Source organism: Dermacentor silvarum, unplaced genomic scaffold (assembly GCF_013339745.2).
Source record: "Dermacentor silvarum isolate Dsil-2018 unplaced genomic scaffold, BIME_Dsil_1.4 Seq692, whole genome shotgun sequence".
Classification (NCBI taxonomy): domain Eukaryota; kingdom Metazoa; phylum Arthropoda; class Arachnida; order Ixodida; family Ixodidae; genus Dermacentor; species Dermacentor silvarum.
Window position 1 is genome coordinate 31,229 of NW_023606638.1, and position 20,985 is coordinate 52,213.

Below are 20,985 nucleotides of genomic sequence, written 5' to 3' on the forward strand. Positions count from 1 at the left end.
AATTATTATTACTTTGTCTGCTTCATGCGAAGACCACGGGTAGTTGGACGTTCACCTTTCAACGTTCGTAAATTTAAACAGATGCAAAACTCCCGGTTGCACGCTATGATTCTCGGATACGCGCGGCTGCTTAGTCTACATGTTTTGCATATGCACAGGCCTTGAAAATCGATGTTTTGGTTATACTAGTGCAGTACTGATTATAATGCGGATATTCGAGACTTCGGCTATTTGCGTTACAAGCGGTCTACACAGTAGTTGGTACTTGGTGCAGCCAATATAGCACAAATAAAACAAACACAAGGAACACGGGTGCTACACTGATTTACATCAGTCCCCTAGGAGATGAGTCGAGTGTGGTCTGTTTTATTGCCTTCCCTAAACTCATTCCTAAGCAGAACAAATTAGTAATGGTTGTGGGACACAGTCCATTACACCTAAGCCCACCACAAAAGGAGAGGTCACCAGACACACGGCTGGTGAAGCTCAAGCAGCTGTGCCCAGGGCCTCCTCTTGCTCGTGGATGCTTGCCTGTCGTAGCTCTTCGTGGCTCGGGTGCCACTGGGCAGCCAGGGCGTGCTCCAGGGCCCGCGCTCGCACAGAGTGCGCCAGCAGGATGTCGCGCCGAACCTGCACCATTCATCCCCCACAGTCAAGGACCCTTCCACACACATCACAGCATCTGCGACGGCCTAGTTCATCGACAAAAGTTTCGGCAACCTTTAAAGGGGCCCTGAACCAACCCCTTTCGAAGCCTCAAAAACGCCTTATAACGAGCTTAGTAGGAGCGTAGATACTACGAGCGCAATACAGTAGAAACTTCTTCATATGTTTTCAAAAAAAAAAAAGCCGAAAAACATATCCGAAGTAACAAAAAAGTTTGACCGACTGAACTGTAGTTAGCATCTGTAGTTAGCACTGTAGTTACTGAACTGTAGTTAGCATCTACGTAAGGCGAAGCGCTGCGCAAGTTGTTGCGGCACGAGACGCCAACGTGCGTCGAACTGGTGGGGCTCCAGCAGGCCTGACACGCATTTTGTTGTTTTCCTATTGCGTAGTGTTTCAGGACGGCGAGCGGAAAACCAACGAAAGCCAGACATTGCGTTCTTACAGGATTATTCTGAAAAACAAGCTCTCTTGAAAAACGCACACAAATTGAAGGGAACAGGCATATCATTGCAAAATGATTATTGCAGACACGCTGCGCAAGCGCCGTCTTCTATGGAGCAGTGCGCAAGAAGAAAAAGACAGCGGCAGAAAAGTTCGCCTTATTCATGATAAGATTTGAGTTGACGACGACTTGTTCTTTTGGGATGACGTACTAAACACTCGGAAACTAATTCCAAAGAAAAAAGACAGGGCAGAAATGCGCTCAAGACCCACCGACTAGCAACCACAGTTGCAGCAGTTCCGGCTGCTTTCACTAAATGCCCAAGGTATTGTCAACAAAATAGAGAAACTGCAGGATATTTTACTGGTTTACGATCCTCATGTGTGTGTTATATCTGAAACTTGGTTGCACGATGGGGTGCATGATGAAATCGTTTCGCCAAACCACCAGCTGTTTAGAAAAGATAGGGGCTCACGAGGCGGTGGCGTCGCAGTTATTGCAAAGAATAGTGTTGTTGTAAGGGAACTAGAGCAGATTGATAACCATGAAAGTTTGTTTTTGAGTGTCTCTGTTTGGGATGTGCCATTCATATTATGTTCTGTGTATCGGACACCAAATGCTGATGATCAATTTATGCAGAAATATATAATCATCTTTTGAAATTTAGAGGAAAAAGCTTAATAATTACTGGCGATTTTAATCTCCCACAAACAGAATGGCAAAATTGGAGTTATGGACACAGTCTTTCCTCTGATTTACTCATTGATATCATGCTAACTTTCAGTCTCCAGCAGGTTGTTAATGTGTGTACTCGCGGAGGGAATATTCTTGACCTCTTATTCCTCAGCGAAGTTTTCGGTGAAGGAACCGTTGAAATTGAAACAGGCATTTCCGACCATAAATTGATTTCTTTTTCGTCATCGATGGCTGTGAATAATGTCAGACTACCCAGAGAAAAAATTCAGGTTAGAGATTATGCTAAAGCAGATGATGAATCAATAATTGATTACTTGGACCTGCACCTTAATATTGTCCAAGATGATGTCGAACTTTCATGGCAAAGATTCAGAGACACTTACTTATTGTATTGAAAAATTTATTCCATTGAAGGGGGTCAAGAAACATCCATGTAACCCTTGGATCAACAGAGATATTATCCAAACTAGGCGGAAGTTGAAAAGAATGAAACAAAACATAAAAAAATAAAGAGTGCGCATGTCAATGAATTAAAAAGTGAATTACTGGCAAAAGTTAAAGCTGCACGAGAAAGATTCTTCAGTCATAGTCTTGCTGATTTTATTTCAAATGCTCCACAGAAGTTTTGGCGCTATTTAAGTCCATCAAAAGAGGCATCACATAAAATAAAGATTAATGGTAAAATGACTGAAGACGCCCAGAATAATTGCTGAGCACTTTAATGATTACTTCGGAAGTGTATTCTCTGACCTAGATGAATTCGAACGATGCAATACAAATAGGTCTTTCTTACGCGACATTATGGTTTCCCGAGAAGGTGTTTTGGAGATGCTCCTTAATATCAACGTTAGGAAATCTGCAGGCCCTGATAAGCTTCCGAATCCATTTTTACGAAGGTATGCAGAACAGATATGTGTATTCTTAACAGATTTTTTCAAATTATCCTTACATTTAGCAGAGATACCATCAGACTGGCGTAAGGCAAGAGTTGTCCCAATTCATAAAAAGGGTGATCGCCTTACAGTGTCAAATTATCGTCCTGTTTCTATTACAAGCACATGCAGCAAATTGTTAGAGCACATTGTCGCAGGCTTTATTCGTCAGTATTTGACAGATCACAATATCCTATCTCCACTTCAGCATGGGTTCAGAAAGGGATTATCGACTTCAACTCAGCTTGTGTCAGTTGTTCACAAAATCTCTGAAGTACTTGACTCGTCTGGACAAGTTGACATGCTCTTTTTGATTTTAGTAAAGCGTTCGATAAGGTACCCCATGGAAAATTAATCCACAAGTTTGAGTGCATTGGTCTTCCTTCAAATATTATATCATGGATCCAGGCCTATCTCCGACATAGGCAGCAGTTCGTAGAAATTAATAAATGCTCCTCAAGTGTCCGTCAGGTAACTTCGGACGTACCGCAAGGCAGCGTATTAGGACCCCTTTTATTTTTTATCTATATTAATGATATAATAGACGAAATCCCCGATGATGTGCATGTTAATTTATTTGCAGATGATTGTGTCATATTTAAAAAAAGCTTCACGGAACGATCACGCATGCTTGCAGAAGTCAGTTATTGCAATTTCCGATTGGTGTAAACTTTGGGGCATGGAAATGTGCATAAAACAGTCTTGCTGCGAGTAACACGGAAAAAGGAACCTAGTATATTTTCTTATGTTCTAAACAATACAAAAATAACTGATGTTGAAAAATACAAATACTTAGGCGTCACATTCACTAACAGATTCTCCTGGTCAGACCATAGTTCCCTTACATGTTCAGCAGCTTTGCGCAAATTATGGTTCTTGAAAAGAAAACTTAAAAAGGCACCGGTAAACACCAAAATTTTAGCATATAACACATTCGTGCGATCGAAACTTGAATACGCGGCGGTTGTATGGGATCCTCATACCAAGAGAACGCGGGTGGCGCTCGAAGACGGCGGACGCTCTCCGCATCGGCTCCGTCAATAATCACCGATTATTGCGGTGCTTCACGCCAGTGTCCCAAAATTCTGGACTCATCGTCACCGCCAAGTTCTCTGCTTCACCCGGATACCACCCGCTCCCAGGTGGGCCCATTTTTCGGCAACTTCTGCGTGTTTGATCTCCACGACGGCTCCCCGCTGGGCTTGACGTTCCGTTAGGCCTAGCTCCGCATCGCCCGGGTTTTCCCGGCGTGATGGCGGACGCCACCACGGTTACGGGTTATGACCCGACCTCACTTCGGGTCGTGACGATGGAGACCACCTCCTCGGACCAAGCCATGCCCTCGGAGCACGAGTATTTAGCCGACATGGTGAAACTCTGGCAACGGAAGCAATCCCAGGCCGCGGCTCCGCCCAAGGGCCAAGGGTCGCGCGCCGCCACCCTGCCACAGGTGGCTGCCTCCGGCTCGTCCACGCGCCGCTCTCCAGACGGAACGCGCACCGCACCACCTTCCCCGCCGAGGCGTCAACCCAAGTGGCGACCCCGCCATACTCCTCGTCTCTCCCGTGACGACTACATCGTCGTGCTGAAGCCTCGCGCACCTTTTGAGCTCAAGTCGGTCCTCCCGTCCGATCGTGCCGGCGCACGCGATTCGTGCATACCTGGGAGAACACTCATCCACCTCTTTCCACGTGTGGCCAGTGTGGGACCAAAACGTTCTCGTGTGCAGTGTCACCTCGTTACCTATGGCGCAGCGCCTACTTGGGGACATCCAGTTGCCGGTGGGAGACCAGCAGCTCCCTTTTCGGGGCCATGCCAAGGCGTCCGGGGATATCTGCCGGGGTCATCACCATCAACCCGGCTGAAACCCCACAGCGCATCAAATCAGAACTAGAATGGTCGCAAGGCTCTATCCTGGCGGTCCGCAAACTCGGTGACTCTACTGCAGCGGTGGTGACCTTCGAGGGCACGAAACTACCCCGCTTCATCTTCTACCACAGTGTCGTGGCCTACGTGCGCCCGTACAAGAAGACAATCCCGGCCTGTTCCCTCTGCGGCACCATTGGGCATCGACCCTCGGCCTGCCCGCGACCCACTCCCGGTCGCTGTACCCGCTGTGGCACTCAAGTCCAAGTGACTTCGGAAGGCCTAGCTGAACACGAATGTAACCCGACATGCCTTCTCTGCTCCGGCCCGCATGAAACCCGCTCGGGTGTCCAGGGAAATATCGGAAACCTACACCACCATCGACCTCGAAGCCACCTGCAGCCCCGTCACCGGGCACGCGAGCGGCTTCCCAACCCAAGCCTGGATCACGTCTCCAGACCCCGGCGAACCCACCGCCGACCACCTCAGTGCACTACCGCCGCTTGTCGTGGCGCCACCTCAGGTGAGCAGCTGGGCAGGGATTACTGCTCCTCAGCCTCTCCCTCCCTCCCCCCTCCTTCTCTAGAGCTCTCGCTCTACGAAAACAGAACGCACTTCTTCAGCGGCAAATCGCAGCTCTCACTAAGCAGGTGGCAACTTTCCAACTGCAACAACAGAAACCGGCAGGACCCCCCACTGCCGCCCCAGTTGTTAATCCCGTTGACCCTCAGCCTAGCCCTCGCGCTACGCCCACCCCGCGTACTCCCCCGCACCCCCGGCTTCGTCCACGGCGCCGGCTGCTCAACCAGTTACGGGGGCACCTCAGAGCCCTCTTTCTATAGACCACACCCTGCCGCTCGAGGACCGTATTACTCGTCTAGAAAATGTAGTCCTCTACCAAATTTCCACCATTAATGTACAATACATTGTAGCTGAGGTGGTTCAGGCGGTTCAGGCCTGGGCTCTCACCCAGTTCCGCACCAGATCATCTCGCTCGCGCTCGGCCTCCACGAGCAGCAGCTCGCCCCGCGTCGACGCAAAGTAGCCGGTTCCTCTTCCCCGGCCATCAACCCGGCTTCCATCCCCCTTCCTGCTCCCCAAGGCCAGGGGCAGGGCATGGAGGATGACCCATAAAATTTTGGATTTTCATCATGGTGACTCCTTCATCTACACATTCACCATCATCTCAATTCGAAATCATCCAGTGGAACTCCAGGGGCTTCGGGAACAGGCGAAAGCGCTCGCATCTCCTCCTCTTCCTTCAATCTCGGGCTCTCTCCCTTCCGTTCTTGCCCTCCAAGAAACCGGTCCAAACCCTACCCTTTCAGGCTACTGCTCCTATATAGGCGGCACCACCACCAGTCTCCTCGTTCACAAATCATATACGGCTGTTCAGGTCGATCTAGACCTTGACCTTCCCTATGATTACTGCATGGTCTCCGTTCTTCCCCAGAAGCGCGGGGCCCAGTCAATCCATATTCTCAACGTGTACTGTCCCCCCACCTTCAACGGGTCACTTTCGCGGAACTCTTCTATCGGGCTCTCCAAGCGGCGGCTCGGCAACCCTTGTGGTGGTTGGAGACTTCAATGCTCCTAGCCCACACTGGGGGTACCACTATGAAAAGGCTCGGGGCCGCAAGCTTAAGGAGCTTATCTCTACTCTCGGTTTCACGCTGCTCACCGACCCAGCGCATCCCACACGCCTGGGAAATTCTGTGACACGCGATACCTGCCCGGACCTCTCGCTCACACGAAACATTAGACATGTTACGTGGGAGAACCTCGAAGACACTCTTGACAGTGATCATTTCCTGCTTCGGATTGCCTTCCCGACGCAGAAAATGCGCCAAATCCGGGGCCCAGCCCGCATCACGGACTGGTCAGCTTTTCACACTACGCCATTCCCCCTGCTCCCATCCCCGCAGGACTACCAGGCATGGGCATCATACGCCCTCCACACTCATCAATCATACACCCGATGCATTTGTACCTCCACCTCAGCCCCCGCAGTAGATCCCCACCTCCTCCACCTTTGGGAGGCACGGCACAGCCTTACCCGCCGATGGCGACGATACAAGCTAAATCGTAAGCTTCGCTCCCGCATACAGGCGCTTACCGCGGAAGCAGCTGACTACTGTGCACAGCTTGCGGACACAAATTGGGTCGATACATGCATGAAGGCAGCAGGTCAGATGAGCTCCAAGAGTACGTGGCGGCTCTTTAGGAGCCTTCTGGATCCTTCCACTACCCGCGGGGAAACACAACGCCAACTTCGTCGCGCCTACTATGCCTATCAGGGCCCAACGAGCCAACTCGCGAACGACCTCTGCGACCGCTACCTGTGTCGTACCGTCGACCCCAAGGGCCCGCAGTACTTCTACTCCGGGCTCCCCAACCCCGAACTCGACGCCCCCTTCACGCTTCCCGATCTTCGGGCGGCGCTGGCCAAAATGAAGCGAGGTACTGCCCCAGGCCGGGATGGTATTACGGTCACTCTCCTGGCCAACCTTCCCGACTCAGCACACCTCTCGCTCTTACATTTAATCAACACAGTATGGGAGGGAGAACCCCTCCCCGCGGAATGGACCACTTCGGTGGTCACATTCATTCCCAAACCCGGTAAGCCCGTCAGCATTGAGGCATTGCGCCCCATCTCGCTCACCTCCTGTGCGGGCAAAGTCATGGAGACCATGGTCCGCGACCGTCTCTACGCATATCTGGAAGGGAAAGGCGTCTTTGCTGACTCGATGTTTGGGTTTCGCTCACATCTGTCGGCACAGGACGTCCTTCTCCAACTCCAGCACGACATCATTGTACCTAATACTATGCGCCGCAATGACAAAGCCGTTCTGGCCCTCGATCTCCGAGGCGCCTTCGACAATGTCAAACACAGTAGTATTCTTACCAACCTTAGCACCACGAATTGCGGATCTAGAGCTTTCGGGTACATCTGTGCATTCCTCTCACATCGCACCGCTTTCATCCGCATCGACTCTGCAGAACACGGTCCGTACCCACTAGGCACCCGGGTACACCACAGGGAGCGGTCCTCTCCCCGCTCCTCTTCAATCTAGCCATGCTCCAACTTCCTTCGCTCCTCGCCCAGGTAGAGGACATACACCACGCTTTATACGCAGATGACATTACCATCTGGACCAACTCGGGCTCCCCAGCACAAATTGAAGACCGCATGCAGCGCGCGGCTCTTATTGTGGACACCTATGCCTCATCATGTGGCCTGGAATGTTCCCCTACCAAATCATCTCTTCTCTCAATCTCACCTCTACCGCCACCTCAGATATATCTCCCGTCTGGCCCGATACAGGTCGTCTCGGAAATTCGCATATTAGGCCTCCACATCTCCTCTCTCAACCCTGGTTCTACCATTGCCCGTCTTCGACGCACTAGCGAGCAGGTTAGCCGTATGATTCGGCGGGTCTCCACCAAACGTGGCGGCCTCCGCGGCTGGCACTCCCTCCGCTTGGCTCAAGCGTTTGTGACCAGCAGAGTCCTTTACGCCACTCCCTACCTTCGCTTGCGTCGCCACCACGAGAACCAGCTGGACGCACTGCTCCGCTCGGTTCACAAGCGAGCACTAGACCTTCCCATTGCTACCTCCAATCGCCGCTTTGCGGCCTTGGGAGTACACAACTCGTATGACGAGTTGCGGGAGGCCCATCTCGTCAACCAAGTCAATCGCCTGTCCCAGACGACTCCTGGGCGCCGCCTTCTGGATAGGCTCTCACTGAACCCGATATCTACCCCACTTTCCCCTGCTTCCGTCCCGGAGCTATGGCGGCACAAACTTTGGGTTGAACCTCTTCCTCGCAACATGGATCCCACTCAACACACAGGCAGACGCCTAGCCCGAGCACCCTCTCTTCACACTCGGTACTCCAATTCTCCTGGCGTCTTCTATGTAGATATCTCGGGACCAACTCCCTCCGGACACTTTACGGCCGCAGTGATCTCTGAGGGCCACCACATTGATGGCCTCTCTTTCCGCTCGCCGGACACAACACAGGCCGAAGAGGTGGCCATCGCTTTGGCCGCCTCTCACCCGACCTCAAGGGTCATTATCACGGACTCGCGCTACCTGTTCCCGATACCTCCAGGGTACCATAGCTCCTCTGGCCGCCCACCTTCTTCGGGCGGCCTCATGGCGCTTTGAGCCTCACTCCATCCGCATCGTCTGGTCTCCTGGCCACGCGGGTCTCCCCGGTAACGAAGCGGCGCATGCCGCTGCCTGCGTCTCTCCCTCCCGGGCCGTTACCACCTCCGACTCTGCGTCTACCCCAGACACCTCAGCTCTTACGCAGTACCGCGCAATTCTAGAGCATTATCACAGCTCACGCCGCCTTTACCCAGACCCTGCACGGGGCCTCTCTAAAGCGGATGAAAGACTTCTGAGACGCTTGCAGACTAACACCTTCTTGTGTCCTGCGGCCGCCCAGCATTTCATGCCGGGTATACACGGCTATTGTGCGCATTGTGGGTCCTGGCCGACACCTATCACATGATGGCAGTATGCCCCTCCATACCCCTTCCTTTTTCATCCCCCTTCCCCCTACCCACAAGAGAGGCTTGGGAGGAGTTCCTGCTTGGCTGCTCTACCCTGGACGCTCAACGCTCCCTGGTGGCCCGCGCCCGAGCGGCGATCATTTCCAGTGGACTTCCGGAATAGGGAGACCACCCAAGTGCTTCTGTAGAGCAACTCTCTGTACTTTTCTGATTAAATGTTTCTCCACCACCTCATACCAAGAAGGACATCATGAGTTTGGAACGTGTACAAAGGAAGGCCGTTAGATTTATCTTTGGAAAATATAAAAGAGAGGATTCCCCGTCCCTAGTAATGCTTAGAAATAAAATCAGTTCACTAGAACACAGGCATAAAGTTAGTCGTCTCCAGTTTTTACATAACATCATAAATGGAAAAATCGGTCTTCAATTGCCTCCTTATGTAAAGCCTCTTAATGCTCGAACAACAAGACATAGACACAACCTTTCCCTTACGCCAGTATTTGCTAAAACAAAATCTCACATGAATAGTTTTTATCCGCGTGCTATAAACGAATGGAATTCCCTCCCTGTTGATGTACTACAATCAGCGAACTTCACAAATGAGTTAGAAAACTATTTGTCACATAAATTAACAACCATAAGTAGTATTTGTACCTATTTTCTCGTTTATTTATGTAAAATTTCGTGTATTTAGTTATGTCTAGTGCCCGATTGTTGTTGGCACAGCTTTTTTTTTTTTTTTCCATTCACGTATAAATTCAAATGTGCGGTTCTTTTTCTTGTAGTTACATATTACATGTTGATTTTATAACGTGGCCATGGGCTGCATCCTTTTCATGCACTGTTTAAATTTTCCTATTTTTGTCTATTTTTTGTCATTTCTTGTCAACTGTATTGCCCCTCCTGCATGGGCCAGTATGTTGGCCTGCAGTATGAATAAATAAAAAAAAAAAATAAAAGAAAGGAAATCGAGCTGGTGGGCAACGCCGGATGCTGCTGGAGTGAAACATGATGTTCACATTGCGCATCCAGCAGTAGAACGGCGGCGCGTTTTAGTTATCACTTACTGAAAGCGTGCAGTACACTTTCAACGGCACTACACACCATGCGCAGTAAAAAGATAGGTCAATATGCTCATTGTAATAGCGTTGGTGGCAATAGCTATAAATGTGGCGTGCAGAATGGCACCGGAATAAGAAACTGAGTGTGCACTGGCGTTTTCATGCGAGATGGGCTGGCGAGTATTGCAGAGAAGCTGATCCGGCAGGCAGCTACTGTTTTCAATTGCGCACGCCTCGTGCCTTTTCTTGTTTAAACGAGAGCTAGCAGCCGGAAAACGTATCGTGCGATCGCAGTCTGCTGATGCATTGAACGTTGGTGTCAAAAGATCGTGTTTTCCATGAACGTATGAACCGGTAAACAATAAGTGCAACTCAATGTGTCATTTCTTGTGTTCTCGATTGCAAACGCTGGTGCCAGGAAATTGTACGTAACGGGATCGTATCTACTGTATTTACCTTTCTCATTTCCCCTCGTCCTTCATTCTGGACAAAGATCACCCAGCCCATGGTGTTACGTCATCTGGCTTTAATGTTGTGCCTTTATCTGCGCAAACTGACGGGCAGAGTTGGCAACGCGTGCTTCCGGTTACCCGTTTCTCGCTGCAGGCGGCTGTGTGATCAAGGCATGGGTGCAATTTCTGTTGATTATCTTGGTCCTCCGATCCGCGGTTTGTAACGCCATCTGTGTGGTGGCCTGTTTTTGATATTGTGCGTACGTTGGTATCATGCATAACAGCTCACCAATGGATCCCGTATGATCAGGTAGGGCATTCCGTACTGGAGCTGGTGGAGCTGCTAGTGACAGCCCCACCTTGATAGGTAATTTTCTACTTTTCTTGTGGAAAACCAGTGTAGCTGTGGAGTCTTTGTAGATATTTCCCCAAGATTTTCATGTATGCCTCCTGGACTCCTTGATTATGCAATGCCTTTATGACTGCTGGTATCTCTACTGAATCAAATGCCTTTTCATAATCTATGAAAGCCATATAGAGAGGTTGATTGTACTCCGCAGATTTATCCATTATCTGATTAATGACATGGATGTGATCCATTGTAAAATATCCTTTCCTGAAGCCAGCCCATTCTCTTGGTTGACTGAAGTGTTGCTCTGATTCTATAGGAAATTAATTGATAAGGTGACATAAATCCCATTAACTTGTGGACAGTCCCTACCAATGACCCCGAGAAACAGAGGTCACATTAGGTACCTTTCATAAAGATTTGGCAACTGCCACTGTCTAAGAGCGGCAGTAAAGCAGCGATGGGATAGCCATATCACTTTTTCATCAACCTTTCCTGTAGACACAGAAGGCATAAGCCCGATACCACCACTTCATGGGAACAGCACCTTCCACGGATTGACCTGAGCCTGCCCTGACGCCAGCACCAAGGAGGGAGGCGGCAAAGCATCCGCAGGGAAATTGAGCGAGGCATCAGATTACCTGGAAGTGCGTCATTGATAGCAAAATTCAAAACAAAGTTCTCGTTTACTTTAGCCTGTTTAGTTAACTGCGACAATTAATATACACGGTAGCAGCAGGAAGAAGCACGCTGATCCAAACACCCTTCTTTCAGTGATGTCAGCTATTGGCCAATAGCAGCCGTCTAGTATAGGAATCCTGCATATATCGACATGTCGCCAGCAGCTTCGAAATGGGTGAGGAGAAGGTAGCCTGTTTGAAAAGAGTGGGTGAGAAAAAAGTGGTTTCGAGCTCCGTTTGGGAACTCCACGTGCCGCACACGACTGCAAAATTTGGCTGAGATGTTCACAGCTTCGTATGCTATCCGCGTGTTTGTGTTTGTCACCAAGCCTGAGCGGTGGTCCAGGGCCCTTGAATGATCCAACATGGCCCAAATAAGAAAAAAGACCACACAATTCTATGATGAGTGAATGCGAGAGCATTACTTGTTGCTGAGTGTGTCACCGAGTTTAGTGTTGCAGCAAATGTGCCGAGTTTAGTGCTGCTGCATTATGTTTCCGAGTGTAATGTTATAAAGAATAAACAAATGCTTACTAGTACGTCAACGTGCTTTTATTAATTGAATGAATCAGCAAATCCTGTTTCTATTTTGCCCAAACACAATGTGAGAGCTGCAATTCTCATCTTGTGAGTGATTAGCGCTTGCTAATCACTGATTATTTTTTCGCCAGTGAGCTGGTCGCCAACAGATCGTCTGTCCATCTCGATGTAGCCGCTGCTCTTCATCCTTGACAGATTTGCACCGAGTCAAAATGAAACCATTGTTTGCCGCAACCGTGCAAAAAAAACCGCACCCGCTATTGACGCGATCATGGATTGACGACCTTGCGGTTCTGAAGGCATGCTGCTGAAACGCGCACTGAGTCAAAACGAAAGCTACAGTTTGCTGCAACAACTGCAGACGAAACCGCAGTTGCTATTGATTCGATCATGGATTGCGATTATGCAATTTTGAAGGCATGCAGCCAACGCGCGCACCGAGTCGAGACGAAACTACTGTTTACTGCAATCACTGCTGACGAAACTACGGTCATTATTGACGCAATCATGGATGGCAACTACGCAGCTACGAAGGCACGTGGCTAATGCTGCGTTATGCGTGGCAGTAGACGCAAGAATAAAGGCTTTAAAGGCACAAGTAGGCACGAAGCGTTCCAGCGTTGCTATCATTCATGTACGATTTCCACTGAAGACTATGGCAATGCAGACTTCGTCGCTTCGTTTTGGTTGGATGCTAGCACGGTTCTTGCTCTTTAGCGTCGCACATTTGCAGTGCTCCGTGCTCTTCGAGCTACGAGCTTGTCCGAAGTAACGACATAGAATTAATGACAGTTTGATTGCATTAAATAATGTATACGCCTGCCGGGACCAGAGGAGAAAAGTCCAAATTATCTGATTTTCCCAATTAACAAGGGTCGAGTTAAAGAGGTATTACTGTAATTGTTTGCTTAAAAGAATGACTCTGAATAGTGTTCAGAGCTTGACACTTGCTCGAATGTTGCCCCAGGGTGTTAGCCTGGTCTTCAACGTTGTTGCCTTGGTCTCAACTTAACGCAAAACGTACAGCTGACAGCCTATTAATTTTGTCAGCCTGTCCATACTTTTCCTTCCTGAGTATAGAAATCAATGCTGGAGACATATTTTCCCCAGCTTTCTCTTCTAGCAATGCATAGTGTTCATCGTCCTTTGAAGTTAATGAGGTCCTCAGACGTTGGAAACTGATGTAGCATGCTCCAAGTCTTACTCTGTTTCTTCTGTGCATTCCTCCAATCTTATATTAGTTCCACCAGGCACGCCTTTTCTTTGAAGCCACATTCATTTGTGGGATGCACTCTAATGCAGCGTCAATGATAAAAGCGGTAAAATAAGCAATAACATTGTTAAAAGCATTCAAGGCATATGTGTCATTTGTTAAAATTTTTCTCAGTCTGCAGATGCTATTTTCCATCGAGGGTGTGTGGGGAGGATCATGTTCTTTTGTAGTTTTAGGGCAGACCAGAAAATGAACACTGCCATAAGGGTTCATAATTCTAAAAAGGGTTCTAAAGTCGGGGATGCTACGCTTAAGTCTATGGCATGTATGATGTGCAAGGCTGTAAAATGTTGGTTCTTTCCTATTTACACATAGGCACCTGAAGAAAAGGATTTCTTCTATTATTCGGCCTTTTGCATCGCATCGAGAATGTCCGCAAGGTGTATTGTGTGAGTTGAAATCACCCAAACTATACAAGGTTCTGGCAGGGCATCTATTAATCCCTCAAGGTTCTATGGAGTCGATAATTAGAGAAGAAATGTTCACTAGTTTTCCAAGCAGTAAGGCACGAACCGCTACTGCCTCAAGAGGCATTCGGAGTTCTAAAGCCCGACATGCTACGTTATCAACTATTATTACAACACTACCAGACGAGGTGGTAGCGTCGTTACAGTCCTTGCAGGAAAATGGTGAATTGCAGCAGAAAGCCTGCCTGTGCAGGTTTTAAGTATGTATCTTGTCCACACAGTACCTTTGCATTAAACTGATCTAAGAGTTCTCTGACGTCATCGAGGCTGTCGAGAAGACCTCTTATTGGGTATCCACATTGATATTAATTTGTGCTGTGTATTTAAGAGAGAAAAACTATGCAAGCCCACAGGGCTCATTCCGGGCCCTATGATTTGGGGTCTGTCTTGGCTTGCTCCTGAGAGCTGCACTGATCCTTCAGCATCTGGGACGCCAATGCACTTGGCAATGTATCGATCACTTCCGCTGAGGCGCTAGATGCCCATTTGCAGTGTACACTCGCGGATGTTTCACCCGTCTCAGCGCGAGCAGAGGCCCTAAAAGTCCTAGAGCCCGCAGGTCCAGAGGACTGCTGGCTCTTCTTCCTGGTGGCAGAACAGCACTAGCTGATCCTACAGCAGAGTACAGTGACGCTATCGCCAGTCCACTCTGTGTGGTCCAAATGGCTGCCGAGAACCATTGTGGCACTGCCCCTTGGATATAGGACTTTATCATGTACTTCAAGAAGAAGGTTACCACTGGCCATTTTTGCAGCTTTGTATCCAGGGCCAGTGCATTGGTAAGGCACTTGATACAAGAAAAGAAGAGAGAGTGTTCTTACGGTCTTGTCAGGAGATTCGCCGTGAATCGCATGGAAGCGTGGGAAAACTTCTATGGATTTGTTGAAAAGTTGACAGATTCATCGTGTTCCCTCTTTCGGAAGAGGGTGATCGCGAAGTCGGGAGAATGATGAGGCCATAAACATTTAACTGATTTCAGCAGCGGTGCCAGCCACCCACCATGGAGCACAACAAGGGCATGCGACAGGATTAATGTAAAACAAGGCTTGCCCATGCCAGCTGTACACAACCACTATAACCAAGATTGGATACCCCACACAAGGATACCCCCTTGCTGCCTGGAAAATTGGAAGTAAAGAAGATAGGAAAGGTTGAAAGTAAAGAGAGAAAGGTTAGAGAGGAGGACAGGAAATGCAACTACCGATTTCCCCCAGGTGGGTTCGTCTGGGGATGCGGTCTACACGAAGCCGAGGCCAAAGGGGTATGTTGCCTCCACGAAAGGGCCAGAAAGGTCAGAACACTTATCATTGGCTCAACTCCCAGGATCTCCTTTTCCCCGGGCAGGGCTAAGCCTCGCACGGTTAATGTGGGAGGGTCTAACCCCCATGTGCTCGGGTCCGTGGTGTCGCAACACACCAAACGCCTGCTGATGCAGACGCCCCTGCGGAGGGGGGAAGAAATCCTTCATTCACGCTTGTGCAGCTGCAGCAGACAATGGAGCAACCCACCTGTAATGTCTCCAGCAAATCAGCGGCGCCAACCGGCTGGCGAGGCGGACGCTCCCAGGGGTCAGCGGCCACTTCCAGAGCTGCCCTGCTCTCGGCCCGATCCAAGCTCAGCGGCGCACGTGGCTGGTGCTCCCCTGCCTGTGTCACTGCTGTGCCGCGACTGCAGCAGCACAAATGATGTACGTAAGTCGCTCTTCCATTTCAAGTACTCATTGCAAAAACACTACACCGCCTCAATAATAATTTTATTGCTAGCAATAATGTTTTTCTACTTAGCAGTCATACAATTAGCCTGGCAGTGTAATTTTATTGCAGTGATAACAGGCCAGTGAAGCTCTGAATTTTTGTGCCGTTCCAACAACGCTGTGATAATTACCACAGGGCCCGCTCGACACGATCTTAACGGCTGGAGGCGTACTATTTCATTTCATAAAATATGTAGTAGTTGAGCAAAATGAAAGCTCAAAGCTTGATAAGTTCCTCTAGGACTGAAAATGCTAGCAAACAGTTAATACTTTTGCAAACCCTAGCCCCACACCAACTGAAGCATGCCAGAGAATGGTCACCCTTGATATGACGGAGCAGCATGTTCACAGCCCAGGATCAAGCAATTGCACCGACGAGCCGTGGGGCATGCGCACCTGGCCCCCGCGGATGGCTGCACATAGCCCACCAGCATTGTCGACGTCAGCACCTTGGGAGCAAAAGCCCGACTACTTCGTGGCCACCAACCAGTGGGCACAGTGGAAGCTTTGAGACCATGCGTCTCACGAATCTGTCCTACAGTGAGAGACCAACGCTCAGTGTATACATACGTTTGTCTCTTGCTTCTGCCGTGCCCACAGTCGCTGCTTATACCGTTGCCAACTGTATACTGCTGTTTTGTTGATTTGCTATCTTCCTGTGACGACATAGAACCCAACCCAGAACCAACAACCGAGGAAATGCTTATGACAATATTAGAAAATATACGAGAGCTAAAACAAAGCGCGGATTCTATGAATCACGAAACTTCTAATTAGCTGTCTTGCATTAAAAAAAAGTTGGATGAACTGTCTGCAACTGTGACTGATTTACAGGGTCATATACTTGAAAAAACTGTCAACCATCTAGTACTGAAAGAAAACGATCTAGAAGACAGAGGCAGGAGGAATAACTTGATCATCTATGGCATCAAGGAAACTACAGAAGAGCGGCAGTCCCTCGAACAGTCTCCAAGGAAATATTTCTTGATCTGTTAAAATATCAGTTGAACGCATCCATAGAATTGGAAGACCTTCTGCAAATAAATGCTGACCGGTTATCATCAAATTACTAGATGGAAGAGACAAGGGTAAGATTCTTAAAAACTGTAGAGAACTAAAAGACTCGGCATTTACCATCTCAGAAGATTTCTCACCGCGTGTGCAACGAATTCAAAAAAAGCTTTGGGAAAGCACAAAAAGCAGAGACAAGGGCGACAATGTTATGCTTTTTTTCGACAAAATTAAAATCAATGGCAAACAATACCATTGGGATGAAGAAAGGAATGAATGAAAGAGTGCTGCTTGCTACGCGGTGACAAAGCTACTGCAATCGCGATAGCATAGTCCCTTTAGCCCAAAAGTGCAGCTCTTTGATAAGCTTGTTTTCTGTGCTCAATGTAAATGCTCAAAGTATCATAAGCAAATGCGATGAACTTGAAAGTTTTCTTCACACGTACGATTCAGATGTTTCTATGCTCACTGAGACTTGGCTTCACAAAAAACTTCCTGATAACGTTATACCACATTCGCATGAAATTATTCGCCTTGACCGCTGTACAAGAGGAGACGGTGTTGCAGTCGTAATAAAAAAAAAGGTTTAGACTACTTTGGTATGTCATGAGTGTTGCAATAGTCTGGCTCATCCTCACGGTTTTCAGTCTCAGTATTAATGACCGTCTACTGGCCCCCGACATCCACGTTAGAATCGCTGCGTGACTTCCTTGGCAAACACAGCAAATGCACTCACATGGGTGGCGATTTCAACTTGCCTAAAATAAACTTTTGTGCGCTCAGCCTTCTAGTCAGCATTCGGACTTACACCTTGATATTGCTTTTTCCTACAATCTCATGGTGGATAGACCAACAAGAATCGCGCCAGACACAAGTTCGTGCCTCCATCTTGTTTTTGTTTCTGACATGGTTAGCCGCCTTGGTTTTACGGTCGATGTTCTACCTGGAATATCTGATCACAACATGATAGTCTTTAAACGCAACCTCAGACGCCCGGAGACGCGCGGCACCAAAGTATTTTAGACCTTCTCGAACTGAACTATGGACACACTGGATAAATGTCAGTGGACGGTACATCGAGTACTGACGACTTATGGCTGCATTTCAAGTACATGATCCATGAGTGTATACAAAACTATGTTTCTCTTAAACTCGGGAAAGTGAACAGCTCTAACCCTTGGATTAGACGCGAGATCATTCAACTAAATGTCGCGTCAACGTTTGTCACACGCATGTACAACTTGCAGGTTTTTCGAGATGAAAACTATCAAAGTATCAGTTTTTTAACATCCGAATGCACAACTTGCTTACTAGCGATCCCCAAAAGTTCTGGAGGCATCTAACGGATAAGAAAGACCCTGCAAGCAAATTTGGCTGAACAACTCTGATCTTAGGGACACATGTATTATAGCGTCAACTTTTAACGACCAATTTTCCAGCTTATTTCTGCGCAGAACAGATACTGTTGCTGAATTTAGAGGCAAAAGTCTAGATGCGCCTGACCCCGTCATAAGCGAACAAGGCATTTTTTCAGCACTACTTCACCTCAACACAAGGAAGTCATCCGGACCGGACGATGTTCCAAAGAGCTTTCTTTACGGATATGCCGAATGGTGCGTGAAATAGCTATTTGTTATTTTTAGTGCAAGTCTCAAACACGAACCAGCATATCATTGTGCGACACATCCCTGCCTCTCTAGAACCACTAAAGGCAAATACTAAGTCGATGTGGACTGTTAAAAGGCCATTCCGGAAACCTCACAGTGCTTGTTTCGGGCAAAAAAATTAGAAAATTGCGTCTGAAGGTCTGCATACCTCTAGCGCAATTCGAATCGTCCGCTCCCGGCCAGAGAGTGGTGAAGTTGCATATGCATTTTTACTGCCACTGGTGAAGAAACGGCGCCTGACAGACGGCGCCACGGTTTTCGCCGCAAAACGCAAACGCGCGGCCATGGTTTCTCCATGGCCGCATGTTTCCGCTGCTCTTGGTCAAGTGGCGTGGACCTTCGAGAATCCTGCAACATCACGTGAACGTGGTATTCTCTGCCACTTGCAGTTTATGCGAGTTGCGCAAGCCAGCAAAACCAGTGAAGTACTACGCGATAATAGAACTACTGAAACGTGAAATCGCGGATGATGCAGAGTGGAGAAAATGAAACCTTTTGACCGCCTGCGTCATTGTCAAGGGTAACGTCAATGAGTTTTTTTGTTTTTTTTAATATTAAATGGAACTGGACAAGCAGCAGTTTTTTTTTTCATCTTATAATGCAATACAATTATTACAAGTAGTTGAGTACTAGTAACAGGATTACAATGAGGAGTGCCTTTGTCATCGGGCTTGAATACCCTGGGGCGTCTCTAATCATGTCCTGCATTTGCCTTAATTTCTCGATTACTAAATCTCTGTTCGCGATACTATTGCCGCCTTAGACATTTTCAAGCACTAATCTATCAGTTTAGCTTGCCTTTAGGGCCCCTTTAAGTGCTTTTTTTTTTTTCTTTCGATATGAATGTGGGGAAATTACTGCAAAGAGCCTTTGAAGTGCTTGCATAGGTGTACACATGGTGTCCTGTAGATGTTTACTGTCACATGTAATAAAGCAAACAAGGAATTACTTGCTGTTTTACTTGCTAGTTTCTGTGTCTACCTGCTGGTACAGAGTGAAATCCACAAATATTTGAATGGTGACAACAAATCATTTGAATTTGGCACCTGCTCCTGTGTCTTTCTTCAATTCCAAACACCCTATGGGTAATGCACACCGCCATCTTTGCTTTATTATCACCTCCAAACACGAGTACACTCGTGTGGTGCTCAGAGACTATGGGGAGTATAGCAACATTCATCAGCCTGGTGTAAAACACAGGCACCTGGCACTTTTGTTGCTGTCACCACTGGGTGTGTTCCAATTCTGGCCAGCATCACAGACAGTCTACGTAGACAGCTAAAAAGACAGCTTCGAGCGCCACAATAATGGATCTGGGAGAGACTGGAAGACATCTCTGCAATGCGACACCGCCTCGTGGACACGAAAGAAGGCAAGAAAAGCACATATCATCTCTGTATTTTAACTCTTCGTGCATGCAAACTGAGGAAAAACACAACGTAGCTTATATTAAGCACATAGGAAAGGGCAACTATGTTTTCTGTGTGCAGACAACCTTCCTGTTGAGTTTTCAAGCCTTCTGCTCAGCCGCCACCATCTTGTTCGGACAGCAAAGTAGCCTGCATCGTTTCTGACTTGGATGCTTATCTTCACAAAGCTGTCTTCTTTGACAGCTTCGTCAGAACTGGAAGAAGACTTAAGATGGCCACTGTTCCCTTAGGTCGTTTACGACAGGTACTGCAACACAGCTGCTCTGATCCCCACCATCACGTTGCCCTCTGGGCAGCTTCATCCCTCTATGCTCACACGTGGTCTAGTTTTTTTTTCCCTGTTCATGTGGGCATGGATCTCACACACCACCAAATGTGGCACCTGCAAAAAACACCACACACTTGGTGGCAGATCATTCTCACACCCCACAGCCACTGTTTTTGAACCAGACCTTAATTTCACTATAAATGAAAAGCACGTAGACATATGACAAATATGCATATTACAATGAAATCGCGTGAATAAACAGTGTGGGAACATGGCACAACTATGCATTCAATTGTGCACACTAACTAGAAAGTACGAATTTGTATCTCATTGCGCACGTTGCTGTTAACAAAAGCATGCGTTGCCACAGTAAATGTTATTCAAAATATGCAATAGAGGTTCCTTTATTTTCTCCAAAGCAGTGAAAAACAACCCCAGCTCATTTGCACAATTGTGCAAACGAGTGACTGTCACGCAAGCAATAAGATACCAAGCATTTTTTGAAGCTTTGGCAGGCAGCACAGCAGCAAAGCTGACAACATATCAACTCGTCCAGCTTTCACTGATGTGTGTGCATGTTTGTCCTGCCGAGTGAATAACCAATGCCGCTTTTTTTAAGCCCCCCAACTGCTGTGTGGTGCCAATTGAGTGCAGCATTTTGCTTACTAAAAGCACGCCATCCCTGTGCTGGGACGCTTGCTGTACTCGTACATATCTGTTGGCTGACTGCACATATTTCATGAGAGCATCTGTACAGTCTTCATGCCTGGCCATGCATGAGTGTAGAACCAACTACTACTTTCGTTTCTACCATACCCTAGGCCAGCCCTCGTGCAAAAGGTAGCAAAGAACAGCTTTGCATTTGGATCACTGGCTGTTAACAGCATTTGAATTGCTTCCCACACCAC

General features: G+C 48.0%; 1 protein-coding gene across 1 annotated transcript in view; it reads right to left on the reverse strand.

Moving 5' to 3' along the window:
• Positions 1–350: 350 nt before the first annotated feature.
• LOC119435417 (transcriptional adapter 1) overlaps positions 351–20,985 on the reverse strand; it is a 73,747-nt gene continuing 53,112 nt past the window's right edge. Inside the window, 3 exon segments of the mRNA XM_049659831.1 lie at positions 351–501; positions 503–630; positions 15,457–15,616. Coding sequence (XP_049515788.1) covers positions 462–501; positions 503–630; positions 15,457–15,616 — 328 coding nt within the window. The 3' untranslated portion in view covers positions 351–461.